Here is a 15731-nt window from a genome sequence, read left to right on the forward strand (position 1 = left end):
CACTACTGTGTTAGATACCCTTTTATGTCTCTATTCTCTAAGAATACCTGTTTTTGACGAATCCAGCCGCTAATAGTAATTTTCTTTCTTTGGGTCCAAACTTGAAAGCCACTAAATAATAATCTAAAATTAGGGACAACCAGCTGGTGGCCATAATTTCAGCTAAGTGTTGTCTTTTAGCCGGTGTTAGATAAGGAAGGGACGGTAATCCATTTAAGGTCCATTTTGGGAAAATCCCAAGTGCTTCAGTCCAACTTCACATGGGCCTCGCCAGCCATTTTCACTCATTAGGATTGCTCGTCCGAAATCTACCCACTAACCTTTTGTCGGGAACTCTTTTCATATCCAGGTAAGCAAAACAGTAGCCTTTGAGTAGCGGTGTCGCGCACGTTATCGTTAACAATCGCTTCTTAGTTTCAGCCTTTCTAGTTGTCTCCTTCCCAAAAAAAAAAAAAGAGTCTTTCTAGATGTCATTCTCCACGTGCAAGGTTCAAGAATCTCTCTCTCCAGCAGGAGAAAGATAATGGAAGAATGAAAATTTGAAGTCAAAATTTTTAAATTCATAAATGATAATTGTTGTATTTCTCATAATAATGATTCAGACTCGCTCTTATATTTTGTGATTGTTCTAAATGTCATTTTGTCCCTTCACCACTTAAGCACTATTTGATGTTCTTCTCAAAGAGTCCAAACACCAATGATCGGAGGCTTATCTCCCATTCATTGGCAGCGAGGGTTGTACACAAATCTAGCATCTCGTGGTGTACTCTAGACAGGTTTTGTTGTCTAGTTTCTAGGATTGGAATAGGTATAATTGCTGCGATTATTGTACTTCTTTCAAAAAATTAGAGCACATTTTGAATTGGTGCATGTAAAAAAATTCACATATGTAATAAAGTAATGTTATTGTTAACCAAAATTTACTACAATAATTATACAATCGAACGAAAATCTCAACCTTGCATGCCCTAAAACCCCTAGTTTCTCAATCTTGGGACGCTCAAATAACTTTCAAACTCAAGTTGGAGCATATATGAGTGAGATTTGAAAACTCATGGAGCTTAATTGTTGATCAGGTACGTATTGTATCTCTTGTATAGAGATATAAGTATGTTAATTTATGTTACAGAATTGAATTAAGCTCAAATTTAAGCTGGATCAAGTTTGAGTTCGAATTTGACTGTAATATCCAAAAAGGAATTAGAGTTAAGTTCCAACCCAGGCTAGACTTGCCTTGTTTGGATTGCCGGTTTCCGTCAAAAAATTATGTCGTTTTCCGTGATCACATTTCCCTATTACCTTTTTTCCTCACATACATCAAATCGCTACAGTAATTTTTCCATGAAAAATCACGGAAAATGCAATCCAAACACAAATATTCTCGATGTTTGACAAAATATGTGGAGTTAAACTTGATCAGTACACAACCAAAGTTGACTGACTCGATTTATTTCAAAGTCACATTATCCTAATTATGGAAGATGCTCAAGCAGTAATGGATGCAGGATTTTCGCGTCTATTATAATTAATTCCACTCCAATTTGTTTGGCCCCTTTTCCATTTTACCTGTCTAGTGTGGAGCATACTAACACTGAGTAGCTTATCACAGGAATCATCTTCAACGTGTAAGCAAAAATGCCAAAAAAAAAAAAAAAACTTGTACTATATATAATCTTCGTTGTGTATCCAAGGAAGATTGATCTGTTCAAGGCATCGGATCATGGTGATTTACATGGTGCTACGGAAGATATTCATCTCTTGATTTGCTGTTTCTTAACTCATTCATCAACCAACATGGTCAACAAGATTTACCCCCCCACAGTTGCACTTTCAAAATTCCAAGGTGGAAAACTATTCACACGGCCTCCTGCGTTTTCCTTGATTGTGAAAATTACCCATTTGGGAAAGTCATGTTGGGGATTTTCAAGTAGAACATATGTTCCTTCTCCAACATCTAAGACAGCTTATAGCCCCCTTGTAAAGAAAAATCACATGGCTTCTTGTGTTAAAAGTTGCACACTGAATTCTTATCATAAAAGTGTGCTTAACAGCTGCTCACCTAATCGGAGACCCACCTCCACGTTCCACTGCCTCGGTTCTAAATCAGGATAGCCGTGCCGGCTTGCTTGACATTTACCCATATTGGAGTAAACCGGATTATCCATGCATTAGTAGAGATCTAGTGAGTACTTTGGAAGTCTAAAACTTTTGATGTGATGCAGATATTAAAGCTATTTGTGAATGGTTGAAGAACTCATCATCATCAATGTGATGGCTAATTTGTGATACTCTTCATACTAATTAAGCCAGTTATCAAGCATAATTAAATGCGTCAAACAAAAAGGAGAAAACCCTAGTCCAAGCAAGTTCTGTAAGGAATTCATCATGACAGCTTGTACAAGGTCGAGAATTTATCTCTTCCTTCTTAAAGTTGTGTCGAGACCTCCAATACTCTACATTCTTGTGTATTATGCATTGTAGGAACCTTCAGACAAACTGAACACAAGAAAAGTTTCATGTAGGCACATCTCTTATATTCTTATTTTGTAGGTGCAATAAGTTAACCACTACCAAAAAAAAAAAAAAACAATATTATCAGAGAAGATTAACTTTGCTGCATTACCGTGCCAAACATGTTACTTCTCCTCGTGAAGACATTTTCCTTTGACCTTGTTATGGAGGTAGTGGGGATTTCTCCGATGTGGGCCCTTTGCTCTTGATCGATATCACGAGCTTCTGTCGAGATTAATATCACCTGTGAGCTCAATGTGAAGATCGTGCAGAACCTGGAAGCATGCATGGTGGGATGGTGGCAGCAGCCTCTCCCCCAATATCTCATAAATTGCTACTTTATCACCTCTGGAAAAAAGAAAAAAATGGAAACTCTGATTATGACCTACTAAAATTAGTTTTTTTATCCCTCCCACAATAATTTTCATCATAAATCTCCGCTCGAGTGTACATCTATAAACCTTCCATTTCTCAAGCGGAAGAGAACAAGGAAAAGTTTCCAGGAGTAATCCTCCAAGAGAAAGCTACAAGAAAAAGCTCTTTAGGCTCTTAGGACTCCTCCACGAATGGGGGCACATATGCCTAAAACGATCTGCCTGAATTATGAAGACTTGATTATTCAACCCTTTAAAGTTTAACCCTACTGCTTTTTGTGGGGGACCAACACCATACAAGAAGTTAACTGGTAGTTGCTAAGAAAGTAGTAATAAATTTTTATCTTCTTTCCGTTATCAGCTTTTTTTTTCTTTTGATGTACAAGAGTGCATGCATCTGTGCATTATACGAGAATTTTCGAGGAGCACAGGCTTAATATGGACAAGCAAATCTAGCTATCGCGAATAATGATCAGTAACTATCCCTGCACGATGATATAGGATTCTGCTTTTCTTTACTTTGATTGGGAATGGCATCTTGAACTTAATCTATGCTCTAACCAACATATGCCGCAGGATAATTGGGCGTCAAACATGTTTTGCATACACAATTAGTTTATGACTTCTATTAATTATTCCCTAATCTATCAATTGAGTGGACTAACAATGGATATGTATCATCATTTAGTCACGCTCAGCTTCCATAAGTTGAGCCGTTTTCCTTTGGGCAATGAGACATGAATAGTGTCTGCAAGAAACCAGTACATTGGGAAGATAACAAGAAAAAGGGTAGGCAAGTTGATACTAATAATAAACAGCCAATCAGCTAGCTCATTTACTAGACATAGATTAAAAAGAAGTGAAGAATGTTTCCTAGATTTCTTTCTTCAGTTAAAAAAACAAATGGAAAAATGTTGTTAACTGAAATCGAAATGTATAGGGAATCCAGCCCAAGAGACTGAATGGTTGGCCTCTTTGACGAAACACACGTGTTTATCTAGTGTGGTACGATGAACATTCATCAAAATGTTGTCAATTGACACGTAGGGTCTTCCCCGGCAGCCATTGCCAACTTGCGGGAGAAGCGACGAACTTCCCATTTATTTCCATTGCTGCTGGCTGCTGCCGAGTGAGTGTCCTCCATTTTGGTGAAAAAAAAATCAGCCCAGAAATTGGACAAAAATTCTAGGGCCATGTGAATAGGACAATTTCACGTGTCAGGGTGGTCTTCCATTTCCGGTGGGAGCTCCTTGTAAGAAAATGCATGGATGGATCCTCGCTAGTTTGATTTCAAATAAATTTGTCCTGGAGGTAAACAAGTTGGAATAGGGGGTAAAAATATGTTAGAATAAGTGGAAAGTAAATAAGTTGCAGCACGAAGGGCAGGACAGAGTCTATAGTAGATTAGAAGTTCAGCGAAAAAATTAATCCAGCCTTAATTATTCTTTGGAGGAGTAGCAAGGATGCCAAGTGAGACTAAAGATATCGAAAATCATGTGGTGGATTAATTTGAAGAACCTTAACTAGGAGTATATAATATCATTGGCGGGCCTATCAGAGTTTTGTTGGCGATAAAATGGACATTCTTTTGGGTGAATTTTATGGTGTAGTTGTCTCTGGCTTCTAATGCTTGGCTACTTTTGACGCCCATTGGTACGATTTCTGTGGCATGAGATGAGACTGCTCTCTGTTCCACTAATAAGTGTCGTTAGATATCAGGACTAAATAAATGTTCAGATTCTAACACAAACCTGTTTTCATTTGTGATCAATAAGCTATCCACATGTATCCATCCGTTTCATAATAGCTAAATTCAAGTTTAGTTTCAAGCTTCAGGTGGTGACATTTGTTTCTCAAAAAGTGAGGAGGCCTGCTTTTGTCTTGTGCCCTTGATTTACAAAATTCTTGATACAAATCTAAGACTTAATCAAGATCAAGCCACAGGAGCAGCTTACAAGTTTATATATATGGAAATGGAATGCGTTTGAACTTTTGAAGGACGAATTAAAACCTGTCCATATACTGCTTCCAAGGGCTGTACAATTCATGGGTGCCATTTTGATTGCATTTCTTGCGAGTTACATGCCCCAAAATCTGGGGATATGCATAACACTGGAGCTGTATATGTTGATCGAATAACTCTTTCTTTGGTGTCTCAGACTCTTCCTAATTTCGTTTTTGGTCTTTTTCTTTTTTTCCTTGCTGGCCTTTGAATTTTAAACACCATAAATTTTTTCCGGTGTCATGTGTGGAAGAATCCAAGATTTTGCTGACCCAATTTAGCAATTCTTGCATCCCGCGCTAGAACAGATCCTGGCTGCATTTACGTGCACTTCTTTTAATATGCCGAACTAAGTACTGTTTCATGTACGTTGTCTCATTTGGCATGTCTGGACCATGAAGACAAGTACAATCTTCTGAAACCTCAATCTAGAATAACCATGTTTTATGCCACTTTTTAAGAGAAAAATAGAAGGATTAATTGGAAGACTGAATAGACAGGAAGAGCTTGCAGATAAATGAAGTTCTCCCATTCCTGGCTTAGGTTTAGTCTCAACTCTTGAAACGAACAAGAGCTTGAGCAGAATGTGAATTAGGCAGTTGGCTAATGCTTTTTTTGCAGGCGAATGCATTATCCCAGCAGAGTTGTAAACTATAAAATATAATCAACAAGCATCTTTTCCTGTGCACAACTTCTTGTAGGAAATACAAGTATCGCCCCAACTTACCACAAATGTTCCCTCGAATGTCATATGTTGTGGATTCGTAAATAAAAAGCCCTTGTAAACCCTTAACAATCGTGGGTTCAAGTAACTTTTGTATCAGGTGCATTTAAATTTTGTGTCGTCTAAGAATACGAAGATTATAAATTATAGTCTACGAAAAAACTAAATCCAATCAAGGGTTTTTCATAGTAGTGTTCTACCCAAGCATGGAATTTTTGAGATAAGTATTTCGACCAAGCAATGCATAAAAAAAAGAAGAAGAAGAAGAAGAAATTAAGCTTCAACTTGCATAAAGATGTACTTGTCAAGTCAAATATTTCGGTGGAATAGAGAATGTAAGAGAGAGCCAGGAGGATTGGTTACAAAGAAACATCTTCATTGGAAAATGGACTGCACATATTGCCCTACCTAAACCAGTCTATCCCATACTTCCTACCAAACCTTCCCCAAAAATGTGTTACATATTTTTTCCTGCTCCATGTTTGGTTGTCTGAGCATGTTCATCGCACTTTCTTTCTTTCTTGCTTTTTTTTAAGGTGTAAATACAAAAAGGATACTGCCAAGCAATCGCAATGAATTATCACATCATTTCACTGTTTTTCAGGGGAAAAAAAGGAAAGCTAATTGCCTTCCAAAGAAATGTTAATGTAACGTTAAAATGTCTAAAAGTTTAAAGTAGATGGTTAATTGTCATCTATTTGCAGGAGTCAACAAAGAAGCAATTCTATAACGAAAAACTAAAGTGCCAATAGTTACTCAAAAAAAAAAAAAAAAAAAATCAATACTATCACGACTGTTTTATTCATAAAGCAAGAAAAAAAGAAAAAAGAAAAGAACCCCCACAACTTTATCTCTTGTCCCTCGAGTTGTTCAGCCATGATCCAAACCGCCAAATTAAACAAACTAGGTGTCAAATTTTGGCAATTAATCATCAGAGCCAATATGCTAATGTTTTGTTTTAGGTCCATGAATTAGGGATAAATAAAGAAGGCAACAATAATTGAGCCCAGTATGATTTGATTGCATGTTTGCAAGTTTCGTTTTACGTCCACCTACTAAGACATGGGAGGGCCACAATAGTTGCTTCATTAATCATTTGTAGGAGAAACAAATTATTGACTTGAGGAAATTCATATTTCATACATGCCATACTCAACACCATTTTGGGCAAGTAGACATGTCAACTCTTAAAACCCTCTGATTCAATCTGTGCCAACCATTATTGCTATTTACTGATTTGACTGTTGGTTTGGTCGATTCGACACTTAATTGCAAGCTGAAACAGCCAAAACCAAATTAGCGCTTGCTGGATGAATATTTGTTTGTTAATCTGCGGTCAGTTTTTATTGTTCTTTTGTTCATATTGAACCCAGAATCCATCACTAACGATGCATGTTGCTATTTCCTAGTTCCTAAAGTGCATTTGACTTCCCAATTCTGCATAAGGGGATGGTTAGTAAGATGCAAGTAGTGCAACCTTTTGTTTTAGTACTAGATTCTGGTGCTATTGCCATTTAGGCCTGAGGATTTGGAGTTTAACTGTTTTTAAAGTTAAAGTTTGAAATGTATCCTTACCTTAAGGGGAAGAGAAAAGAAATCATGTACCATTTGGTAATTGAATAGTGTAGAGAATTTTTTTGGATTAACCAAGAGATAAGAAAAGAAGGAAAAAAAATAAAAGGGTAAATAGTATTTTACTCTTGTGTGATTTAATACTTTTTCACATAACCCTTTTGTGATTTCAAAATTTATTGATAATCCCCTCGTACTTTGAGACTAAAATGTTAAAGTAACAAAAATAAGCCCCTCCTGGGTAGCTCGGTTGGTCACGGGAGCCTCCTTAGGACCCGTTGTCCATTCTCCTCTACTAGGGATCGAGTCCTAGTGGTTACCGGTTCGAGGGAATGGGGTCTCTCTTCTCGGGTCTCAGGGAGATTAGTCGGGTCCAGCATACCCGAAGCCCGGATACCCTCTGAGTAGACAAAAAAAAAAAAAAAAAAAAATCCTCTATAATAGATCCAACTGAAATGTCAAGATGAGTTTTGTTTAAAAATTAAAATGACTGAAGTGACAAGAATATCTAATTGTTATTTATATGACATTTTAACCTCTTATGATTTGGTGTTTTATCATATAATCCTCATAATTTTTAAAATATATACATAACCGCCTATGATTAATAAATAATTTATATCTTAACATAGAGATACTTCTAATATTTTAGTCAATTTTGTTACAAATTCCATCATTTTGACATTATAGTTTTTGAAATCATAAGAGGGTTGGAAAAAGGTACTAAATCACAAGGGGATAAAGTATAATTTACCCAAAATATGAAGGAGATTGCAGGAAGTGATATTATTGTTTTAGAACGGGGGCCGTTTAGGAACTTGAACCAATATATCTTACCAGCTTGGCCATGAAAATTCCCACCATTATTCCTCTATATAAAACTCTTGGCCGCTTTGCTTCCTTTGGATCATGGGATTTGTATTTCAGCATTTGAGTTATCAAGCTCACCTTCATCATAGTCATCTTTGCAGTTTTTTTCAGGAGGCTTAATCGATATAATTCTGCAAATGAAGGTATGGTTGAAATCATTAAATATCATGCATTAAGGGACATGCAAGTTTTATAGTAATGGAGCTCAGGCCTGATGTTAATACCTGTGCAGATCTTTAGTTGGATGCAAAGTAAGCTAAATGGAAACCAGAGATCCAGCAAGCCAAATACAAAACCAGCTAAATGTAAGTGTTCAGGGTTTTTCTCTGCTTCCTATTGACTTGTATTCAGGAATTGTTGTATCTCATCTTACCTGAATTCTCAGAAAATATTGAACAGCTTTGTTCTAAGCTCCGTAGCTAATTCATTAAATGATTGATCAGCTTCATCAAATTTTGGAGGCTCTGCTTATAATGGATAGAGGAATTGTCAGTTCACCACTATTTTAAGTTCTAAGAAAACCATCATTTATTTATTCCTTCCCTGTGACAGACCATCTGATGCATGATACCTGCAAAGAAGAATTCAGTGATTGGCCTAGTGGACTACTGGCTATTGGGACATTTGGAAATAACAATCCAAATGATCCAGAGAAGTCTAACTTGCCAGGAGAGGAATGTCCAAGTCAAGAGTATCCAGAAGAATTTACGCACGAGGAAATGAGAGAAATTCATACAGAACTGAAACTATTACTCAACCAACAAGCCCTTGCTGATTCTGATTTGGCTGAGGATTCTGCAAATGATATTCCACAAGAAAAATTCTTTGACGTTTCAAAGAGTTTTGAAGATGACAGATCAACCTGCGGCGAGCTTATTTCTGATAATTTAACAAGTAAAGGAAGTCATTACCAGAGCAACAAATCAATCCATACCAAAGGCAAAAATAGTGATATGGATAAGAAGAATAACATCAGGAAAAGGTCATTGTCTTTCCTTATTCGGAAAGCATTTCACCGAACAGTTAAACCCCAGCTCAGTCCCCAGTTCAAAGATCCGCTTCCAGACCTGAAATTGGAGAAATCAATACTGGAAAAGGTTTGCATTCATTTTGAGCCCAATTACAAACTAATGCATTTCCATGAGAAGGGTTTTTCTGTAACATTCTTCACTATTACGAATTGATGATCCTCCGTTCTGAGCAATCCTAAAAGATTCCTTAAATACTTGTCAGCCGTAGGTTAGTGGTCCATGTAGATGATAGATATCTAAGCGGAACTTACTAAAGTGGAATGCCATAAAAATAACACACTCCCATCTGAACTTAAGGTTGGCAGGGCGTCGAAAACACAATGCTTAGCATGAGAAGAGTAAACATGGCATATTCTTCGAGGAAGATGATTTCTTGGACTAATACATCAATCTACAGAAGTTTTGAGATCCCATAACTGAGAATCCTGAAGCAAAGATACAGTGGAAGAGTGAAGACAACTTACAGAAATTGAAAGGCTAAAGGCAACGAATTACAAAATGTTTACCTGGAATATATGAATAGGCAATATGTAGTTCTAACATCATCATGTAACCGAATATCAATTAGAATTTTTCCTATCTTCTCTTACTCTTCAACCGACAAACCCCTTTAGTGCTCTCCACCTCCCACCCACCCCCGGGAAAAAAAAAATAATTACCTTCTCTTGTCGTCAACGTCTCAGTTAAAAACTAAGTAAGTTGAGCTCAGAAGGTTTTAATCTTTCTTTTGATGATGACTACTATCTATTGAATTTTATCTTACCTTGTTTTAACTACTAAGTTGGAATTCATCTACACAGATTCTGAGGACTATACTGCTCAAAAAAGTTTATCCCCAAAGTTCTACTCCAAAGGCACCAATAAAGAAGTGCCTGGACAGCAAACACCAGTCTGAGACTGACGGTGAAGATGAAATGCTTGATAGCACCAGTGAAGGGAGTAAATGGGTCAAGACAGATTCTGATTGTGAGTTCTCAACATTTTCGTTCAGAGACTAACTACCTTAAACCTACTAGCTAAATTCTGTCCAGTGGGCTTCATTTTTCTCCACCTAAGCAATAACAAAGAAAATGATTAGATGTTCTTGTGATTGCAGTTATTGTCCTAGAAATATGATTTACCCCGTCCTTAGCCAATTGCAGGATTCAAAAAGGTAATTCCATACTTCAAAGACATTTTCTGGACAATCTGTGTAACTTCTTCTTCCTTCTTGTTCTGTCTTATTTTGCATTTCAGCTATCAAACTTTCTCAGTAACTATTTCAAAATTATCTTGCTATCTTTGAAGAATTAAAGGCTGCTCAATTTTCCAGCTTTGGTTATGTAAGCATGTTCTGGAGAGATTCAGTATTAGGCGAAGACGACAATATGGCATTCCATCCATACTTTATGAACGAAAAAGGTTTAAGTCGATGATATGGTAGAGTTTTTTGATCAGCAAAATGAAACATTCTCCCAAGAATTATTCAACTGGAGGGCGTACATAGAAATGTCCTATTTTTGCCATGGCTGATGCACATTAGGAAATTCTATGCTATTGTTACGGCCATGGTTTTCACGATGTAATCTATGCATGTTTCAGTTTTTCCGACCTGTGTCGTGAGGTCGGATTGTGAGTTGCTGAAAGTGGATATTAATGTGTTGGTCTTGCATTCTTGACAGAAAAGAATGAAACTTGTGCGTTGAGTAATTTGATCAGAATCATATCAATAAGGCTTTTTCTTCCCATCAATCCACATTTTCGAATATGCAGCCCACTTGACTAACAGAAGTAACACGATCAATTTTTTGAAGATAATATCCTGCATCGGTTTTGGACTTTTGTCTAATGATCTTGAGGCTACTTGGACTTTTTTTTTCTAAGCCAAATGCAACTGTAGCGTAATTTGTTTGTAAATTCCATAGCAACGACATTCGTTACCACCTCCGAAGTCAGCCAGTCAAGGAAGAAAGACATGTTTGTTATCTGAAAGCTGTCGATTCACGAGTCTCCAAGCAAAGGTTGCTGGATATTATACTTATAGGTTCCAGCTTTGCCTCTTGTGGATCTGCACAGATGAGTAGTGAAAATTTAGGGAACTACTCCACACAGATGTAGTTATTTTTCGGCAGTCACTAGAACTGTTGTGATCATAATGATGAAGTCTGGTGCAAGTAAGACATGGAAAATGAATATTTGTTAGATGGAAACATAAAATCATCCAATACATCAATGAAAAATAGTAAGGCTCTGAAAGTGATTTAAATACTGCCCTTGTTGTTTACTAACATCAGTTATTGTTTGTTTCTGTGTTAGAATCGCCAAATCAAATTGCCCCAGAAGAAGCTTAATAATGTAGCTGAGCAGCATTGACTTCTAATGTACTCCCGGGTTGGAGAACAGCAAAGCAATTTTGGTACTAGTACCATTTATTAACATTATTAACTTTAAATGTTAGTCAAATGGCTTCTCCAGGAAATTTGGCATAGCTATGTTGGTCAAATGGCTTCTCCAATATTATCTTGGCTGAGCTATGGGGAACCAGAGATGTAATGGAGCTTGCTATCTCTCTGAAAATTTTTCAACTTGAAAGTGAAGTAGGTCGTTCAGATGTTATTTCCTCTATCAATTCTAACGAAAATGCTGGTCATTATCTTCATCCCATCATATCGGATTGCAAATTCCTCCTATTGGCAAGCTAATCTCACTCATGTCCACCGCGAGGCCAACAACAGATGTGCTGAAAAATTAGAAAAATATGGGAGGCAAATTGGATAGGGACTTCATTGCTTTTGATATCTGTTCTCGTGAACTAGCATTTGTCGTTTACAACGTTTTGAAAGGGATTTGTCCCCCTCGTACTGTTCCTTCGGATCGTAATGGTTAGGAGCAATAAGTAGCTAATCATCACCTGAGTGTCGGGGAGCACAACCTTTACCAAGATCCGTCGCGGACCACAAAAGAATGAAAATAAAAATGCTACTTACTACTAAAGATAATGCAAAACATTGGTTCTGCCTAAAAAATCCCAAACCGTCCTACCAATGTATTAGCTTGATAATCGTAATTGGGCATATAGGAATTGGTTAAAAATAATTGCAAGTATAGGTCAACCCATTTTTAAATTTTAGGCATGTTCTTAACTATGCATTGTATCTGTGAGGAATATGATATCGAAGAGCTTTTACATGTCAAAACTCAAAAGAGGAACATTGACTAATGACATTATTACGGAGTGAATCATGGGACTTCTTAACCAACAAAAAGATGATCTTTCTGCAAAAGAATCCCACCGGCCAAAATGTTTCGCCAAACCCTTCACTCAAAAAATGGTAACTTTAATCATAACTAATGCTCCATCTCCAAACTCGGTTCTTCTCACTATTTTAAATGGACAAATTACTCTAAAGGTCCTTGAACCTTTTATCAAATGTACCCCAGACTACCAAAACTCTTATTAGGTTTGGTCAATTGAATTTTGCTAGACGCTTCTTTTTGTCTTTCTGCTGAAGTTCGTGCTTTAAGTATCCAGCAGCTGATATAGCCTATAAGCTTTCTCATCTGTTGATCATTTTCTTTTAAAAGCTGATGGGGTGCATGTTGTTCTTAATATACATGCCTGGTGAATCCATTAATTTTTTTTTCTAACCATGTCCTAAGTAGCTTGCGTATACTAGCTAGCGTCATCATTCATCGATCAAGCCTTACTGTTACGTTCCGCTGATCCTTGTGTTATCTGGTTTATCCTGTGATCAACTTCAAACTCAGGATCACAAGATTGGGATTCTTGAAAAATATACGCATTGATAAAGCTTATCTAGAATGTAATATGTTATTGGTGCCACACTAATGAATTTCAGCAGTAAATTTTCTGATTTAATAATTTGCAGTTTTTTTTTGGCTTGATGATCAGCTTGTTAATCATGGCTTCATATCTGAGTTTCATCAAACACATCTTTGGTATAATTCCTAGTAGTTGTCCAGATTCTCTCTCTCTCTCTTCCCATGTAAAGTTTTATACAATAATCTCCTTTGTGTCATCAAATATTTAGGTAGATAATGAAACAGGTTCGGCCATCCAAGCATTATGTTTTTGTTTATTGCTGCAGAAGCTAGGAAAAGTGATGTTGTCCCTTTACGCTCTGTATAATATTTTGACAGGAAAAGTTGTTGTCTTGTTACGTGATGGTATAGAAAGCTCCTTGGCACACTTCGTTCTTTTGATCAATTTGGTACATTCCGAACCTCAGATGGTATATTTTTCGCCATATCAAATATGTACAGGAGTGTGTGTTTATTTTTCAGCCATTTAGAGAAAGTGTACCGATTAACATCTTGTACGTGTGCATTATTACTCACATCACAGCTAATGTAGTTTTAGAGGGTGCATGTGAGAGAGTAATTGCGAGACATCTCTATTCCGACATTCCCATGGGTCTAGATGTCATCAGAGGGGAGAATGTAGTCTTAACTGGGGAGCTGGTATCCTACATATATATATAAAAAGGAGTTGTTGTATGACTCTTGGGTGATTTTCATTCTACGTTTGTTTGTAGGGGTATTTTGGAAATGGTAAAACAGTAACTATATTGATTAAGCAAAGTGCACAAGTTTCTGCTGATTAATTTCGCATGGTTCATCTACTGTACCCTTTGGTGGCTAATGGTTTGGCTGCTTTGCCATTGATTTAGCAAAGTGGGTAGAAAAATGAAATCAACTCCCCTCAAGTATGTTCAGCTAAATTGATTTTGCAAATTAAATGCATTTAAGGAAATATTAGTGCACTAAAGTTAAAGATGAATGCTTGAATTGTAATGGTAGAAAGCTCCGTCTTCTTCATCCTTGAAAGCTCAAGAACCATTAATTCAGTTCTTGCAACAAATGGCACTTATTTGAATCAACACGTTGATGAGGCCATTAAAGTGTGAAAAGTGAAGAATCATTTGGGGTGATTAACTGCAGGACCTCCTATTTTCTTCAACATTTGCTCATCAATTTGTAAATTAGGTTACAATAATGGCTGTTGTTAAGATACAAAATTATGGATTCAAATGGCTCTATTGTACAGTATCAGAGTTGGGTTTGTAGAGGTATGCTCAATTTTGCTCTTACTTTCTGGTCTATGGACTATATAGCTTCCATTCAACAATCAAAATTATGAATAAGCCTTTGTGGTTGCTATTGCAAGCAGGTGAAGTATGGAGAGATCTCGCTCTTAGATTATACTTTGTTGCTAAGGTACAAGGTAACTCTATATTCCCACTTGATGTATGTCATCTATTGATTAAATGTGATTATGATTGTAATTGATCCACTTGAATTGTGTGCTCGAATGAATAAGTGTGTGAATGATTGTTCCATTTTTAAATTATATTGCAGTTGATGCAACTTATTAGTTCAATAGTTAAGTGGCTGAGATGTTGTGTATGGATAAAAATTGCTGTTTGAAAAGACAAGCGGCTATATTTACATGCTCTATTATTTTTGTACTGAATTTCGTAGACTTGATAATTGTTTGATGCAAGTTAGTGTTTGTGACAAGGAAAATTGATTTCCCCTCTACTTATTTGGAGATGCATGTATTGATCAAAATAATGGTTTTTAGTTGTAGTAGTTAAGCAAACAAATGGTATATGTATATATATCTAGATTTTCTATGTTTAAGTTTAGGGCTTGTGGGTTGAAATTTAGGATGGATCAAACAAACAATATCGATAAACTTAATGCTAAGAAGAAATTTCGAAATCAAAAGGCAAGAAAAAGATATACATTATTATCCGTGAAAGGAAAAGATAAAGTACGACAAAAACAACGGAAAAGTATAGAAAATACAAATATGTTCTGTTGAAACAACTGAACAGAACAATGGTCCTGATTGGACAATCCAATTAACTTTGTTTGAAAGATTAACTGTAGGGGAAAATGATACATATGATAACAACGTCAGCTTCCATTTATATTAGCCATTGAAAAGGAAAGTAGGGGACTATGCCAACAACCTCTGGTTATTATTTGATGCAAATTATGTGATGCCAAGTTATTTAATCACACCACAGGTTTCAATCTCCACGCTTAGCGTGGGACTTCCTTCTAGTGTTTACTATATTCGGGACAATTCTTCATCAAAGTATGCTCATTGGAGTTTTGCTGCACTATCATGAAGGGTGTGGAAGAGGATGAGCTTCTGCGACAGATGACTGGCGTCTCTGCAGCGGAAATTCAAAGGGTAAAATTTTCACGCGTCGCATTCAATGATCTCCACAATCAATCCCCATTCTTACTATCAGGAATTTTATCTGTATTTCCGTTGTGAAAATTGAAAATGAATGCAGGAACAGTGGCGCTTTTGTCTTCCTGTTTCATTATCAATTTTAAGATCTCTCCTTCAATGGACTCTCAGGCACAGAGAGCAGAAAGAAATGCATCAGATTTGAAGGGTTTCGTGCGAAAAAGAATGGAATTTCTGGATTTGGATTAGTCACACGATCTTATCCTACGAGAATGCCAGGAGGTATATGCATTTAGAAGATAACCTCCTTATTATAGAGGGATACATGTCTTGGTAGGAGGATCTCAAAGCCAAGTGCACAGAAGAATAGCAATAAGATCAATTTAACCATCTGACAGTGAAAGAAAACAAGCAGATTTAAGAAATCTATCGCCCCAAG

At 36.7% G+C, this 15731-nt stretch overlaps 2 protein-coding genes across 3 annotated transcripts; both read left to right on the top strand.

Annotated features, from left to right (window-relative positions):
* The first annotated feature begins 8286 nt into the window (after positions 1 to 8286).
* LOC113693771 (protein NEGATIVE GRAVITROPIC RESPONSE OF ROOTS-like) lies at positions 8287 to 11515 on the top strand. 2 transcript variants are annotated; one of them, XM_072054104.1, is made up of 5 exons: positions 8287 to 8358; positions 8606 to 9150; positions 9885 to 10050; positions 10181 to 10237; positions 11380 to 11515. In XM_072054104.1, the coding sequence occupies exons 1-4, from the start codon at positions 8298 to 8300 to the stop codon at positions 10198 to 10200; spliced, it is 792 nt and encodes a 263-aa protein (XP_071910205.1). In that variant the 5' UTR covers positions 8287 to 8297; the 3' UTR covers positions 10201 to 10237; positions 11380 to 11515. The 2 variants fall into 2 exon arrangements, with proteins under 2 accessions (XP_071910205.1, XP_027068255.2); XM_027212454.2 differs by lacking the exons at positions 10181 to 10237; positions 11380 to 11515 and having other exon boundaries at positions 9885 to 10126.
* A 306-nt stretch (positions 11516 to 11821) lies between these two features.
* Positions 11822 to 15710, top strand: LOC113692913 (sm-like protein LSM1B). The gene is given in 6 exon segments (XM_072056000.1): positions 11822 to 11945; positions 13225 to 13253; positions 13256 to 13295; positions 13430 to 13545; positions 15227 to 15289; positions 15464 to 15710. Coding segments are annotated over 6 exon segments (450 nt in total). The 3' UTR covers positions 15542 to 15710.
* Positions 15711 to 15731: the final 21 nt, after the last annotated feature.

This window comes from Coffea arabica, chromosome 6e (assembly GCF_036785885.1).
Source record: "Coffea arabica cultivar ET-39 chromosome 6e, Coffea Arabica ET-39 HiFi, whole genome shotgun sequence".
Taxonomy (NCBI): domain Eukaryota; kingdom Viridiplantae; phylum Streptophyta; class Magnoliopsida; order Gentianales; family Rubiaceae; genus Coffea; species Coffea arabica.

What these genes read in the sequence shown, in the direction of transcription:
- LOC113693771 (XM_027212454.2), top strand. Translation starts at nt 8,298, where the DNA reads ATGCAAAGTAAGCTAAATGGAAACCAGAGATCCAGCAAGCCAAATACA. An exon ending in AAATACAAAACCAGCTAAAT is followed by an intron (nt 8,359 to 8,605) that starts GTAAGTGTTCAG and finishes TCCCTGTGACAG; the next exon opens with ACCATCTGATGCATGATACC. An exon ending in AGAAATCAATACTGGAAAAG is followed by an intron (nt 9,151 to 9,884) that starts GTTTGCATTCAT and finishes TCATCTACACAG; the next exon opens with ATTCTGAGGACTATACTGCT.